Here is a 17,352-nt window from a genome sequence, read left to right as displayed (position 1 = left end):
TTTTGCAATGTCTATTTTTTACAGATTCCTTGCTTATTTACTTCTTGTTTACTGTATGACTTAATTTGACAGAATGGTTGAGTGGGGGTTCTTACCATGTTGTATGCAATATATTAATGATCCAGAATATTTTGAAACTGATGTCTGATTTGCATTCAATTTGTATTTCTGGGTTACACAATGCGATTCATAGTTACCTGTTTACATAAATATTCTATTTTGTGTTATCCATCCATTGCCAATCTTCTAAAAGTGTAGAAATAATTGAACATCATACTTATATCATCAGAATAGGCACAGCAGATTTTTTTAGCTCACCTGGCCAAAGGCCAAGTGAGCTATTGCCGTCATCATTAACAATTTTTCAAAACTCTTCTTTTCTGACACTACTTGACCAATTAGAACCAAACTTAGTATGAATATTTCTTGGGGTATCCTGTATAGAACTGATGACATGGCCATTGTTACTAAAAATAGAACATAGGGGTCAGACTAGTTTTTTGCATATATATCTCCGAAACAGTTGGGTATAGCCAAATTCTGACTGGGTAAAAGTGTTCAGCATGATAAGATTTATCTGTGGTCAGATTTTCGTTTTAATCTGTAAAGATATGTTGGAGTTAATGCCTTTTTTCCACGTTGTTGCCATTTTTAATGTTATTTCTTTCAAAAATCTTCTCCTCTTACACTATAAGTTGGTATGAATGTTTCTTGAGGTATCCAGTGGTGGGGATTTTTTACCTGTACTAAAACTTGGCTGCTGTTACTAAAAATAGAACAAAGGGTCAGTCTGAAGTTTTTCTCATATATCTCCAAAACTGTTAGGGTTAGTCAAACTTTTCAATTGCTGTAATGATCCTTATTATAAGGCCTCCAAAACTCTGCAGGGATCAAAGTTGTCTTACAACTCCATGTAAGATTTATTGCCCTTGAGAGATGAAATATGACATTTTTTTTTTAACAGTTTTCAACCAATATTTTGAAAACTATGATAGATAAAAAGAAACTTTCAATTGCTCAAATGATCCTTATTATAAGTCCAAATTGTTGGACAACTTCTTAATAAATTTATTGTCCTTGAAATGCAAAAATTGACCAGGTGAGCGATTCAGGCTCCTGGGGGCCTCTCATTTTGTATAAGACTTTTGGTAACAGTACTAATGAATTCATAGGGTCACACAAAGATGGTTACAGCCCTATGAAGGATAGTGTTAGTTTGTATTCAAGATTGATAGTAACATGATTATGATCAAATATACAAGTGCATTATATGTTATCACTGGAGATATATTATAGGGTTATTGCATGAATACTGGTGAATATTCTGCAAGGGACAATATTCACCAGTATTCATGCAATAACTCTTTTATTATATAGTACTAAATATTTCAGTTAACATTATACTAATTTGTTGGATATAATGCATTTGGCAATAAATTAATTTGAGATAAATACTGTAATCTAATCGGTAAAAATAATTTTTGTTATATCTCAATGGATAAAAAAAATATTGCCACGCCCCTATTCAGTTAAATTCAGAGCTACTTTTCTCATGTTTAAGGATAAAAATATGTTTTAAAATTAATTCGTAAGAATTGGCTTTGATAAAAATTTTGTCTATTGAAAAATAACATAAATTTGTTATTTTTCAATAGACAAAATTTTTATTATTGCCAATTCTTAAACGTTGTATGTGTTTTATTGCACTAATGCAATATGAATGTTTGATAAATTGTAGTAAAATTGAAAGAAATGCATTTTTTGTTTGTCTTATTTGAAAGAAAAATGGAATCACAATAACTGTCACCAAACACAGAAATATGTTGACCCATATAAAGAGGTCAATTGCCATTTTTATAACAACCTGTCAATATCCTGTTCAGCCATTTTTTTTAGCAGATGACAACAGTGCAATAAATTTAAAAATGTATTCAGAATGTCTCTGAATTTTTCCAAATAGGAATGAAAGTTTGCATGCAAATACCAGGATATATGTCATGCTTTGTTTTCTATTGATTTGAATAGGAAAATATTTATTACTATGTACTAAAATGATGTATGGGGTGTTAAAGGTTACTCTGGTTACTTATTAGGTCTGCCAATTGATTGTATTACTAATTAAAATCAATACTCATTGTAATTAGGTGTCTTAATCTGATATTAATAATCTTTCATTGTGTATAGGTTGACTTAGAGATTAATTAGTAGTATCATTACACTTTGTATCGTTGAAGTTCAGAGTTCAAATCAGATTTACACCATAAATTTGTTACTTAAAAAATTATTGATTGTGATTGAGTCATCTAGTCAATTACACAGTTTTAAAGTGCTCAAATTAAATGTTAATTTTGTAATATTTTAAAGAGTAAAACCTTGATAAACTGAATCTATATATGTCAAAGATAGTTACATCGTCACAGAATATTTATAATGCCATGTTTAGTACACATTTCAATGCAACTTGTATATTTAACCAGGGAAAAAGTGGTCTTAAATTTAACTTAATTAATAATAGCTGAATTGGTACAGGTTGTTAGAATTTTACTTCTTTTAAAATATATGCTAGGATACAAAGTTGTTGAAGAAGTGATAAATTTGGGTTCTAAAATTTGAGTTTTAACTTAGATTGGTTTAAAGGGCAATGTGAGCTATTGCCATTACTTGGCGTCCGTCATTAACAATTTTTAAAACCTCTTCTCCTCTGACACTAGTAGACCAATTAGAACCAAACTTAGTATGAATGTTCCTTAGGATATTCTGCATAAAGCTGATGTGGTGATTTTCTATCAGTAAACAAAAATGGCTGCCATTTATTTAGAACATAGGGGTCAGGCAGCAGTTTTTCTCATACATCTCCAAATTTTGGAGTCCAAAACCATTAGGTTTAGCCAAAATCTGAATTTGAATCAAGTTTTCAGTATGATGAGATCTATCTGTGGTCAAATTTTTGTGGAATTCTGTTAGGTCTCACTTACCACTTCCAGGTCAAATGGCCACCCCTATGTAGTACTGTACCAAAAAACACTTAACATAGATCTAATAATACTTAGTGCATTATTTGTGCATTCTGATCAAAAGAAGTCAAAATAAAGCTCCATGCTGTCAGTTAGCAGAAAAGACAAAAATGTGGATTTTCAGTATAATTAAAACTTCTTTACATTTTACCCAATTAAATACTTCACGTAGATGTAATGCCAGGTAAGAAAATTATTAACACGGTTACAGCTGATGAAATCCGTCTCAATAAGAAAAGAAACTTCAGAGGGAGCCGAACCAAAAGTGTCCAAAATCTATTTACCCCCCAAAATACATATACTAGTTAAATAGACATTCTAAAAGTCCCTGTATATAACTTAGTGAAAAAAATACCTATTGATTGGTATGACATATTTGTCCTTAAGTAATAAGAACTTAAGTAATAATGTAATCTTAAATAGTTGTATATTTCATAATCAGGGAATAATGCTGTGTAATTAGGTAATCTTATGTATTCAGATATTAACCTTACTGAATTCTTCATTGCCAAATTCACTAGCAACATGCAGTATTCTTAGTAAAATTAGACACATGTTCGACCTCCCTTAGTTTTTAATTGTTATCGGTGATTTAAAGATAAATATTGTTCCACGCCACCAGTTTTCTTTTAAATGTATTGATATGAATATTTAAATGGCTAAATATATATTTTTTCCCCTAACATTGATCTAGTGCCCAAACAATGAGAAAGGTTGGATTTTAATGACCATGAATTGTACCCTGTTCGCAGATTTGCAGTGTCAGGTAGAAATATGGGACAACCCTTTTTTACAGATTTTTTTACCGGTTTAACTACTTCTAAGATTGTATAAATTAACATGATAATGGAGAATAAGTGAAATATTGGGACTGAATCATTTACATTACTTTATATAAGGTAGTATTTTAATTTATTTTTTATATTACTTTACATTTCATATCCCTAATGGTTGCTCCCACTAGTTAGTATAACAAGAATAGGTATGGTGTATATGTCAGAGAGACAACAACCCAACTGAGATGAAAATGTCAGCCCAAGGCCACCCATTGGTCTTCAATGAACGACGAAGAAATCCTCATACCACAGGGCAGGCTGCAGCTGACCCGAAAACATCAGGTACAGCGAAAGAGTTGCCCTATATACTCAACATTCATAAACAAATAAACTAGAGGTGAAAACAAAACAAGACTTAGAGAGGCCAGAAATTCCTACTTAGGGACAGGAAAAAAATGTGGCAGGGTTAAAGTACTTTGGCATGATCACAACCTTCCTGCTTTAAAATGTGGCCACTGTGGAAAAACTATTACACAATTGAACAATATATGATTCAAACAAATTAATGATACAGTGAAAAATTTTGGTGGTAAAGAGAACAAAATTCAGTGCATGGCATTTCAACGATTTATTCTGTATTTTTTTGCATAAACTGTATTATTTTATGCATTTGATATTTTGCAATTTCAAGGATAGAAATTACATAGTTTTTGATCTAACTATTCATTTGTAATGTGTAAATTTATTGAACAAAAAGGAAGTACTGGTAACTCTGTTCTGGTTTATAAATGATTGTCTAGTCTTTCCTTAGTCTTTTAAGTAGGACTTAACACTTTTAAGGGAAAAAAAATGGTAATTTATAATGTTAAGAGGGTGTCGGTGGAAAAACCAGGCAATGGGTTAGTGTAAAAAACTAAACTTTTTTTGATAATGCCACCCATATCATAGTATCTGCCTACCTGATTTTTACATGGACCGCCTCTTAAATGTATACATTGCTCTGTAAAAGCTTTTGTAACACAAACATGTAAAATATCAGTTTAAATAGGTTTTACTGTAAAAATATTAGCTAAAAAATCTTAAATAAAACCATATAAAAAACACTATCAGAACGAAATATTTGAAGCAGGCAGTATTTTTTTTTTTTTTTTTTTTGATAATTAAAGAATTTTACATCTCCCGCAGCTTGAAAAGGAATTGGCACACCACTGGGAAAAAATAGTATCCTTAGAGTTGACCATTTTATTTCCATCTTTTGGTTCTTTAATATTTGTACATTAAAGTTTTTTTGTGATGAACAAGCAAGATTGTGATAAAGTTTATTGATATGATAAAAATAATGATGAATTTTTATCCTTAAGAAATAAGCAAAAATAATTTAGTTCATATCATTTGATCCCAAAATAAGTCTTGTAAAGCCTAGCTTGTTACTACTGTATTGCAGTAAGGCATTAAAATTTAAAATTGAACTTGTACTTCTGAGAAGTTAAATACATTAAAAATCTTACTCAACAAGCTTACATAGGAATACAACATGAATGATATTTGACATGTTGATCCCTATTTTCTAAAATGCTATGGTCTTATGAAAGTAGTAAATGTACCATTGTCCCCAAAGTTTAGAATTTGTATAAAGTATTTGTTTTGTATGATATAGATTATGGTAATCAAACATTAGCAGTTAGTAATTAAATTAAATTAAAAGAATATTTTGAACTTGTTCTTGTCTGTGTATTACTAAGGTCCCATGGAATTTATGTGTAAGTAAAAACTACATGTAATTGATAAATATTAATCCAGGATTTTCAATACATTGACTAACTATATTGGATAACTAAGTGAGTTTATTGACTTTCAGTATTAAACTTCCCTTAGTGTCTTTTGACAAAACACCAGACCTTATATTATGTGACTAGTCATTTGTGGTATGATGCTTTGTTTAGCATTTTACTGTTGGAATGGCAACGGATAGTTAATTGATTGGTTCAAGTTTTTCTTTTAAAAGTCTATACAACAAAATCAATGAGTAAAATTTACACTTTTATGATGCTGAATCCTGTTTTTTTATATGACATATTGTGACAGCAGCCTTTTACTTATTACCTTTGAGTGAACCCATCATACCTAGATACTACAGCTGAAGGTCATTAGGGAGCAAGTAGTCTTAGTAGTTATACCTAGTTATAAGTGAAAGCTTAACTTTATATAATGAAAAAATGTATTCTTAGATAATAAGCTTTCAGGTACATTTGGTTTTGTGTAGGAGTTGTTTACATTAGATTTTAGATGGCAGTGTTTTTTTTTCTCATGGTAAGGTCTTTGGAAACTGCTAAATAATTTAAAAAAAAAAATTTCTCCAAATTTCTTACCAGTGAGAAGTGATTAGATAATGTATATGTTGTAACCCTGAAGCATAGTATGTTACTCATGATAATGTTCTGCCATGTTTTTGTGAGTTAAAATAGTTCAATACTAATTATACCCCTACTCTACAGGTGGGTGATATATTTGAATCACCTTGTCCATCCGTCATTCCATCCAAATTTAATTGCAATTATGTCGGCTCCAAAGGTATCGATTGATTTCAAATTTGTGTGGCTTTGTATAGATGGGGCACGTGGAGAAAGCCATTTTGAGTGGCTTTATATAGATGGGGAAAATTGAGAAAGCCATTTTGAGTGGCTTATATAGATGTGGCATCTGGAGAAAGCCATTTGAGTGTTGTTTGATATCAGCTCATTGTGAGACTTTGCCATTTTCCATTACATGGTATGATAGAGAATTTTTTTTTGTTTTTTTTTTTTGGTCACCAAAATCTAACAAATGGATTGATTTAAACTTGTTGTGTGGTTCTATTATAGATGGGGCATATATTGTAAGCCATTATGGATGCTGTTTAATATCAACTTCCTGTACCTATCACAACAATGTGTGCAACTTCATGTTTAATGACGCAATCTTGACTGATGGTGAAATTGGCATCATACACAGCATTTTTCACTTAGAAATCGACAGTAAAGGAAAACTATTGACCAAACTTTACAACAAACTTGATGACTTTTCATTCTGAATTGTCAACTTTCCTTTCATCTGTGTCAACATCCCTTTAGCACAAGCATATAATGTGTTCATATCACAACTCATACGTTATGCCAGAGCTTGCCGAAACTACACAGACTTTTTGTATTGCACTAGAATTCTAACAAATAGGCTTCTGGAACAGGGTTGAAGTCATCACTACAGAAGTTTTATGGTCGTCATCATGAATTCGTGGATCGTTACGGTGTATCCATCTGTGGTACGAAAACTGATTTGTTTAGCGTGTCATAGTTTTCCTTTCCTCTTTCGACTACTCCAGACTTGACTTTTTATGAGCAACTTGGCAGGTGTTCCTAGAAAAGTAGAGGACGCTTTCCCTGCCAGTGCACCTGGTACATGCTCCCAGGTTTTAGTGAAATTCGAATTGCTCATTTGCTTTTGTAACTTTGTATGTATGATTTTAGTTGCTTTGTGTTCTTTGTTGTGTATGTCTGTTTTCCATGTCTGGTCTTTGTCTCTGATTACCACTATAACCTTGGTTCCCTTGATTACTCTTACTAGTTCTTAAGATGCTTTCTAAATGTTGATAAGGTATAAAAATAGACATTTGTAGTATTTAAGGCTATTTTAAATGCAATGAATTTAAGGAAAATTGGCAACTATAAAGTCCTGGAAAACTGTATAAGGGCTGTACTTATATACAGACTGACCATAACTCACTATATGTAGTTGTTGATATTAAAACACAAAACAAGATATTCATTTAAGGGCATATAACATAAATTTTCCATGTGCATATTGTGTATTGCACTTCGCACCATAAACAATATGCACATGGAAAATTAATGTTATTTTTCAATGGACAAAATTTTTATCGTTGCCAAGTCTTATAAATTAATTTTAAAACATATAATTATCTTTAAACATGAGAAAATTAGCTCTGAATTTAACTGAATAGGGGCGTGTCAATATTTTTTTAATCCATTGAGATATAACAAAATTATTTTAACCAATCAGATTACAGTATTTATCTCTAATTAATTTATTAGCTGATTAAATGTCTAGTAAACTTATTATTAAGCCTGAGGCAGACACATAGCATTTAAATATCCTTGCATGCATTTGTAATGCAGCATTCCCAATAGGGTTGTTTCCAGTGATGTATTACATAATCTTTGGTAGTTTAGCAGTGACATTTATAACATTACACTGGTACAGTATGTATACAGTATCTTTCTTGTACTTCATAAATCAATAGCTATCAGGAGGAAAGTTTTGTTTCTTTTGTCATCAGAAATTCTCTCTTATCTGTTCTATGTTATTGTTCTACTGGTTTTTCTCTGGTACTTTCTTTGTATAGCTTAGGAACAATTTTCTCTAATGCAGCTGGAATGTACGACTGTATGGGTATAGCACCCATCGATTTTTATGTATGACAGGGCTCTTGAATTTCCAAGAAAACAGAACATGCTTCTAGTAGTTGCCTTTTTTATCACCTAAAATATTATTCAGGAGGCCTATGGCTGTTTAAAAAATAAAACTGAATATTAGTCTGAAAAAATAATACCTGTGAGTAATGGGCAACAGCAAAAAAGAAAAAACACCTTAATCATGAATAAAATTAAAGCCAAGTATTAAGCTGATATGTGGGTAGCTTTTATCCCTACTATAGGGACAAGGGTTTTCTTTACCTATCCATGAAAGGAGGAATAAATATTTCCAATGGAAAAGAATACTTACAGGGTATGTGATTGTGACTAATGGAAGGCACTATGGAGAAATTGTAATGCAGATTTAATTACTATTGACTTCTAGTAATCTATAGATTTCAGAAGGGTTAACACCATAGCTAATAATTTGTTTTCATATTATTGGAAACAATGTTCCAGCACTGGTTATGGTGTTATATATATGGATTTATTGTCTGTTGGTATTCTATTAAGTTTGGGATCACTTTTATCAAGTCTATCCAATAATAAAAACATCTATAATTTATGTCAAACTGGCATTCTGTGTTTTTTGGTCTTTGAAACTAGTAGCACCTTCGATATGGATGTATCTGCTTGAGCCTTCTGATTGTGTTGGTCATTTACTGTTTATGTCTTTTGAATTTTTAATTTAAATCCTAGACAGATTGAAAGATTATATACTCATTGGTTCCCTTGTAGGCTTTAAAAATAAATGAAGAAACAAATCTTACTATCATTTCAAAGGGAAATTATGCTTGTTTTTAACAGTAACACAAAGAACAATATGATATATCAGTTCTTGAGATAATTTGTTAGTTAAACATTTCAAAGCTTTAAACACAATTAAAGGAATCAGTACCAGCAATCTAACAGAGTTATCCATCATTTCTTAGTGGTGGTTAGATCTTTAAATGGATATTATACAATTTAATTTGAAACTTTGCTGGAATTTAGAGAATTCAATCAATTCTGACTGACTGTAGATACCTACATTCTAAAGACAATGTCATATAATGTTATAATGTTATACATCATCATTGTATATGGTAGTAGATTCTCTACTCATCAGGCATAGAAATAATCCCCCAAAAACATTAATGATTAATGAGACCACAGAATTCCAATCCATTTCCTGGGAATAGCATTATAATTGATTAAAAATATTTGTTGTCAGTAAATGGAATAAAGTTTAGAGTCATGTTCTCTGTTTTATTAATTTTTACATAGTTGCTACAAAAATGTGGATTTAATATTTGATAAATCTGGAGGTAATAATGAGCTAACTATTCTAAAAAGATTAAATGTAATTGTATTTTATTTGTATAATCACAACTAAAAAGTTTAAGCTTCTCTCGTTGAAAATCAAAGAAGCATGTTTGTAGAAAATTAATTGCTCTCTTTATACATGTTTTGTCATGAAAATATGATGATGCTGCTGTTGTTTAATGACAGATTTTTTTACTGCATGAAGAGTTAAAAAGACTCCATGATAATAATGTTTTGTTCTGTTTATGAATTTATCACATTGTTAGTGTGCCTTTTGAGTGTATCACATTGGTAGTAGGCCTTTTGACTGTTTCACATTGTTCATGGGCCTTTGGAGTGTATCACATTATTGGTGAGCCTTTTGACTGTATCACATTGTTTGTTGGCCTCTCGACTATCACATTGTTTGTTGGCCTCTCGACTGTCACATTGTTGGTGGGCCTTCTGACTGTATCACATTGTTTGTTGGCCTCTCGACTATCACAGTGTTTATTGGCCTCTCGACTATCACATTGTTTGTGGGCCTCTCGACTATCACATTGTTAGTGGGCCTTTCTACTTAAGAATATATGATCATCAATGACATCTTTCTACTTTGAATTGTAATGTCTCAACTTAATGTTACTTATCAATACGAGTATATAAGTTTCAACATGACTTAGAAAATCATTATGAATTGTGTTTAATAAGTACTTGCTCACCAATGTAGAAATTGTCTAGGGGAATTAGATATCTTGTGTATTTACACTTTGCACAAATCAGAATATTATCTTATTGGAGAATATATAAATGTAGGTTTCTCTGACTTGAGAACTTTTTTGTTAGGCAGCCTTTTGCAAAGAGTTGTTTCTACACTGTAATACACATCTCGAGTTCAGTACTGAATGCATGTTTTTTTTTTTTTTTCACTTTTAAAACTTTGGAATCAGATTCGATATTTCTTCCTAGTTACTGATATATTTCTAGGTAGACAGTAGTAGATTTTCTCCCCTCTCTTTTTGCCCCTGCCAGAATCTGTAAGGCTGAAAATTTTTGCCTCTCTTTCTTTCTTTTAAACATATTTTATTTGTATTTATTCTGTTTTTACCTTTTAAATGTAACTGCTGTTTACTTATTTATTATTTATATAATATTTATATTAGTTTAAACATATTATTGATTGGATACAAATAAATTAATACTGATGAGGTCCTTTCCAGGAGATGAACTACCATATACATACATCAAGACTAAATACCAGTATTCATATATGATGATTGTCATCTCTGTCTATGATAGTCCAGTTCATTCTATGGCTAGCAGTTTGTTTTTGTTTCCAAATATTGTAATTATTTGTATGGAATGAAACTTGACTGTTCTGTTGTAAATTTTATTTTATTAGATAATTTGGTTAAATTTGAGAAATATGCACTGAAATTTCCAAATTTTTTAGCAAATGTAAGCAATCACCATTACAATCATTAGATCAAACCATGTTCAATTTGTATGTAAACGATGAAAAAAACTTTAGGGAAAAAAACAAAACTTGAAAAAGTAAAAAAGCTCCTATGACTTATCTCTATTAATGGTATGGCCTTAAATTGTTATTTACTGCAGATAATAGGGAATTTCCCCACTTTCTTTATTGGTATTTTAAAAAAAAATTATGTTGTATGACTCTTCATGTATAACTCTTAAAAATGTTATTTGTGAATTTAAGCTTAATTAAAATGTGTGCTACCGGTGTGTCTGTTACTTTGATTACCAACATTAATTCGTTAAACTTAAAAATCTGTTACATCATATTGAAATTGGTAGTATTATTTTGATAGATCTCTTTTATTGATCTCCATACACTAGCTGACATCCTGTTTCAGATATAGCAGTTCAGTAGGTCTGAAAAGAGCAAGTTGATTCATTTAATACTTACCACATAACAGTAAACTTAGGAGAATATTACTTTTCCCGGTATATAATTGACTTACTGCTTTTTAGAAGTTGTGCTTACTGTATTAGGCTTGGACTAGAAGCAAATGCAGGTAAATTCAATATGTATACAATTTTAAAGTTGCTCTTATTAAGATTTTTTAGTGATATAAAACTCTTGAAATGTTTGTTTAGAAAGATTAACTGGCCATGGGTGCATTTATATGTTATCACTAAAAGTTTACATGGTTTCAGTGGCTTTTTTGTTTATAATGATGTGATAGCTTTATGTTGAGTCCTGGGAAGGGGGTAGAGTTATTCTTTTGCTTTATGTTGAACCCTGGGAAGGTGGTAGGGTTATTCTTTTGTTTTATGTTGTCATGGGAAGGTGGTAGGGTTATTCTGTTGCTTTATGTTGAGCCCTAGGAAGGTGGTAGAGTTATTCTGTTGCTTTATGCTGAGCCCTAGGAAGGTGGTAGAGTTATTCTGTTGCTTTATGTTGAGCCCTAGGAAGGTGGTAGAGTTATTCTGTTGCTTTATGTTGCGCCCTAGGAAGGTGGTAGACTTATTCTGTTGCTTTATGTTGTGCCCTAGGAAGGTGGTAGACTTATTCTGTTGCTTTATGTTGAGCCCCAGGAAGATGGTAGACTTATTCTGTTGCTTTATGTTGCGCCCTAGGAAGGTGGTAGACTTATTCTGTTGCTTTATGTTGCACCCTAGGAAGGTTGTAGACTTATTCTGTTGTTTATGTTGAGCCCTAGGAAGGTGGTAGAGTTATTCTGTTGCTTTATGTTGTGCCCTAGGAAGGTGGTAGACTTATTCTGTTGCTTTATGTTGCGCCCTAGGAAGGTGGTAGACTTATTCTGTTGTTTATGTTGAGCCCTAGGAAGGTGGTAGAGTTATTCTGTTGCTTTATGTTGTGCCCTAGGAAGGTGGTAGACTTATTCTGTTGTTTATGTTGAGCCCTAGGAAGGTGGTAGACTTATTCTGTTGCTTTATGTTGAGCCCTTAGGAAGGTGGTAGACTTATTCTGTTGCTTTATGTTGTGCCCTAGGAAGGTGGTAGAGTTATTCTTTTGCTTTATGTTGAGCCCTAGGAAGGTGGTAGAGTTATTCTGTTGCATTAGGGAAATGAAAATTCTGTGCTACAGTTTGAAATATTTTGATTTAGTGAGTACAATCATTTGAGAGTTGCCTTAAAGGAATTGGATTACTTTATTTAGATAATGTTTCATGGGTTTCTCTAGAGAATGTGATCACTGGCATGTTATATCTTTAAGAAATGACTTTGTAGTTCATGAATTCATATGTGATGTTATTGCTATTTTTTGTAGGAAAGTAACCTTATTACATTTTCAAATTGCTGATGTAACCATTATTGTTTTTTGATTTACTTTTCTCCTCTAATAAATTTATAACTGCTATTTCACTTGAAACCTGGAAAAACATTATTGTTTTATTTAAATTACCAAATTTGTCATAAAGAATGTTCAGAGGCTGCCAGTTTACTGACAAGCTATGTTTTCAGGAACTATCACATTTTGTCAGTAAATAATGTCTATAGTTTGAGCATCCCACTAATACTTTAAAAACATAAAGTTGATTCCCCTGGAAAATAATACTTTATGTTTGAAATTCCCCTTATTAGACAGCTGTCTATAAGTCTGTCTGTCTGCCAGTCCCGAAATTATTTAACACCCAACCCATTGACAGATGATAGAAGATGTAAGGTTTGTCATCATTAAAGTAAGTCTCTTCTTATTTCTTATGGTTCCTCTGTTTTATTCCTTTCTTTTATGAGTTATTTAACTTTAACACCAAAAATAGTGGAGACAAACAGATGATATGTTGTATTTCAAATTTTGAAGTAAAATGGTTCTGGATGTACATGTATGACTTGTATAAAAATCTATTTAGTATCTGTATACTTCCTTTTTGACATTTCAAGAGTTTTCACCTCAATAAACCATATTTTTTCTAGTAAGAATTGTTTGTTCTGTTGTTCAGATCACTTCAAAGTGACATAAAATATCCCTATAATCTTTGTATGGGTCAACGAATCAGAAAATAAACGAAGTTGATATTCTCTACCTTGTTTGATAAGTTGTTTTTTCTATTACCACATTTTTTAGGACTTTCCATCTACATTAAAGAGCTCATTGTAAACTTCAGATTCTGGGTTTTGGTTTAAACAGTTTCTTAATGTAGATATTAGGGAACTGATTTTGGACAAGGATATAAAATTATAAAGGATTGTTGTTGTAAAATATATTTTGATTTTATCAGTTTCTCAATTTCATCCTTTCCCTATATTTCTTGTAAAGATGGTAAATTTCTAAATAAAGACATAGCTAAATATAAACCAGTGATTTTTCAAAGTACAAGATAGCCACAGCTAAATTAAAGATTAGTAAACTGTTCATTTTTCCTGATGTCTTTGTTTAATGGATCCTTTGTCATTCTAAGAAACATATCTCTGTTTGAGGACAATAATCCTCTTATAAGAAATTAATGTACAAGGAAAATTGGGATTCAGTGATGACATAGATCTATGTTGTCATCACATTATAGAGAAAATATGTTAATAGTCTAAGACAATACATAGATACTGGAATGAAAATTGTAATCATTTTAGGGGCTTGATGGGCAAAAAAAAGTTTCAAAACTATTTATATAAGAAAACAAAATCTAAGAATTAACATTTTTATCATTTTTTCAATATTTTTTTTTCACTATTATTTATATTTCTAATGTAAGGAATTTTTAACCAGCTGTTAAGACTTCCTTTTCTGACAAATGCAGTGGCAAAAACAGTAACTATTTAAAAGTAAGTTGTAACAGACAAATTCTGATACTTACTGAAAACATTGAAAACGATTTAATCAAATTTTGAAGTAAAAAAGATTGACAAATTGTTGTTCACAAATAATTTTAGATTAAGTAGCTTACAGTTGGATTAAGATATAAAGGATAAAGTGAAAATAGAGATTGTAATGATTTAGACTGCTATAAATTGAATTATTTTGATATTGGATTTTGCAATACTAATGTTTACGTAAAGCACACAATAATTTATACACCTAAGAACTATGTGTGTATGTGACTATTTTTCCAACAAATTGATAATTTAAGACAGGATTATTATTGTATTTGTTATATATAATTTCACTTAGTAGACTGTGGCTATTTCCTGAAAGGTAATTAAAGCCATTGTTGACAAATTTAAACCAGTGGAGCTAATCAGGTTTTAATCTAATGTAGGAACCGTCCTATTTTTTAAACTTCCATAAAACTAACTTCTGTAGAGTTGAGGAAATAGATTTATTGAGAAATGTTTTGGTTTGAGTTTCTATATGGTAACAGCTAAGTTTGAATTTGTGTTGATTGTATCTGTGGTCAGCAGATCATGACGTTTTTTTCCAATGGATATTAATAGTGAAGGAGAAATATCATTGTCAGATGCTACACATTTTCTGCATTGAAGTAAGTTGTTTACATGGAATGTATTAGCATTTCTTGTTGAGGATCATGTTATCACAATAATGCATGTTCTCTGAAATTAGTGTAACCATGTACATAGTAAAACCTGTCTATATCATACACCTATCAGCTGAATGATCTGTTTTGTTTTAGCAGTTGGTTGGTTTATACAGGTTAAAAATTAATTAAAACTGATATGAAGGAGTTTCAGCAGATGTCTGGTTTATATAGGATTTCACCATAGTAGACTGACAATCAGTTCAGCAGATGTCTGGTTTATATAGGGTTTCACCATAGTAGACTGAGAATCAGTTCAGCAGATGTCTGGTTTATATAGGGTTTCACCATAGTAGACTGAGAATCAGTTCAGCAGATGTCTGATTTATATAGGGTTTCACCATAGTAGACTGAGTACCAGTTCAGCAAATGTCTTGTTTATATAGGATTTCACCATAATAGGCTGAGTACCAGTTCAGTTTTTATAGTAGTATACATGAAATCTTGAAAATCTATTTTTTTCAATTTTTAAGTGACTATTTTATTCTCTAGACAGTTGGCAACAAAATCCATTATGAATGCTCATCTGCATATTCCATAATAAATTTATATTCAAGAATATTTTTTCAGACAGTTTGTGTTTTGATATTTATTCTGTTATTTGTTTTTGTTTTTTATTTTTTTTTTTTCAGTTTTAATTTTTTCATAATTTTGTGTGTATTATTAATATGACTATTTGATATAAATAGGTAGATAAATTTAATTGTTATAAATTCTTATAGGTGGACATTAGTTACTATAAGTGCATGATTTTCTAACTAAAAATCTATAAACCATGTTTGTCTGTGTGACAGTTTGGGTAGTCATTAACTGCAGTTAATTTGACAAAATGATGTATAATGTTTTCAAAACAGATATTTCAGTTTGATGGTAAAATTCATTTGTACTTTTCACAAATATAACCATTATATACAGTACAATTGTTTTTGTAAAATCGACATACAGATTGCCAACTATGAATTGAATAATTTCATTGTTTCAGTTTGTAAACTATGACCCTCTTTCTTTCTATATTTTAAGGAAGCATTAGGACAAAAGTTGTTTTTTTTTAATTGCACAGACACTTAAAGTTTAGATATAAATACTTGATTTGTTGAAGAAAAAACTGGCCGTATCCTTCCTTCTATAATGTGTTTGTTAAGATTACTTCTTGTTTTTGTGGAAATGAAAAGCATGTCTTAAATTAGAATATCCTTGACTAACTTATTTTGTAAACAGTTATGAAAGGTCAATCTAAGTCATTTGTTAAGCTTCATCATATGGAACATTGGAATTGAAGAAAGTGTTCTGAGAAATTATAGAAATTTTTTTTCTTCAAATTTTGGGTTATGGCCCTGTGTTTTCTCTGGCTGAAGATAGAATGCCAGATGAAGAATTAAATTGGAACCAAACAAATTATTTCATTAAATGAACTTGTGATAGAGTATAGATGTTATAATTCAGTGGTAATAATCTAGTTTTTTAGTGATTTTAAGAGTTCACATTCCTGTCACACAGTGGGTATATTGTGTGTTATGTTACACTTTCCCTTTTGCAATTAAAAAAAAATGAATTTCTGAAAGGATTTGTTAAGTTCAGAAAGCAGAGTTTGTAATGGAAAAGTTTTCAATTGGAGTTGAAACCTAAAATAAAAAAAGTACTAGAACATTGTAATCTACAAATTCTTCTGTAAAAACTTACAACTTAAAATGATTACAACCGATACTGAGATATTTATTATGATTTTTCAGGTAGACATTGGGGGACAGTGATGAGCAAGAAAGACAATAGTAAGGTAAGCCTCATCTACTATTTCAGGTCTTGTCTTTTAAATTAAATTCTATAAATTCAATTGTTGTCTTTTATCTTCAATTAGTCTCTGATTATTATTGTCACGAATATTCATTCAAGTCACAAAATTCAAGAAGCATTATAACAACAGAATTTCTAGAAATTTTTAAGTTATTCAAAAATATAACTATAAGTGGTGTAAAACATGTTTGGTTGGTTTTGATTATTTTACTCAGTACTGTGATGTGTTGATTGGCTCACTGCCCTCAATTGAAATAGTTACATGTACTAACTTATTAATGTTTTAATTAAAGTTCCTGTCTGTTATAGTTTCTTGAGCTTGTATTCTTAAACTAGCACACATTTTCTGTTGAAAATCACACATATCTTGTTGTACTTGGTTATTTTTTGTTGAAGATTTACCTTTATCTAGTACTAAGCCTTATCTCTTATCTTGTGCTTAGCCCTTTTCTCTTATCTTGTGCTTAGCCTTTTTCCCCTTATCTTGTGCTTAGCCCTTTTCCCTTATCTTATACTTAGCCTTTTCCCCATATCTTGTGTTTAGCCTTTTCCCCTT

The 17,352-nt window shown here is 30.9% G+C and overlaps 1 protein-coding gene across 7 annotated transcripts in view; it reads left to right on the top strand.

Moving 5' to 3' along the window:
• Positions 1 to 17,352, top strand: part of LOC148622488 (uncharacterized) — a 66,128-nt gene that overhangs the window by 23,461 nt on the left and 25,315 nt on the right. For 2 of the 7 annotated variants that reach the window (XM_088572483.1, XM_088572482.1), the window contains exons 3-4: positions 3,979 to 4,132; positions 16,736 to 16,779. In XM_088572483.1, the coding sequence (XP_088428609.1) occupies positions 4,036 to 4,132; positions 16,736 to 16,779 (141 nt within the window). In that variant the 5' untranslated portion in view covers positions 3,979 to 4,035. Of the gene's footprint in view, positions 1 to 3,415; positions 3,781 to 3,820; positions 3,914 to 3,978; positions 4,133 to 11,440; positions 11,583 to 14,616; positions 14,952 to 16,735; positions 16,780 to 17,352 lie in introns of those variants that run through there. The other 5 variants (XM_088572488.1, XM_088572487.1, XM_088572486.1 and 2 more) reach the window with 5 other exon arrangements.

The sequence above is a fragment of the Perna viridis genome, chromosome 3 (assembly GCF_037379345.1).
Source record: "Perna viridis isolate PV_CMFRI_1.1 ecotype Kerala chromosome 3, ASM3737934v1, whole genome shotgun sequence".
Classification (NCBI taxonomy): Eukaryota; Metazoa; Mollusca; class Bivalvia; order Mytilida; family Mytilidae; genus Perna; species Perna viridis.
Note: the sequence above shows the minus strand (reverse complement) of the source record. Positions and strands in the feature narration are given on the sequence as shown.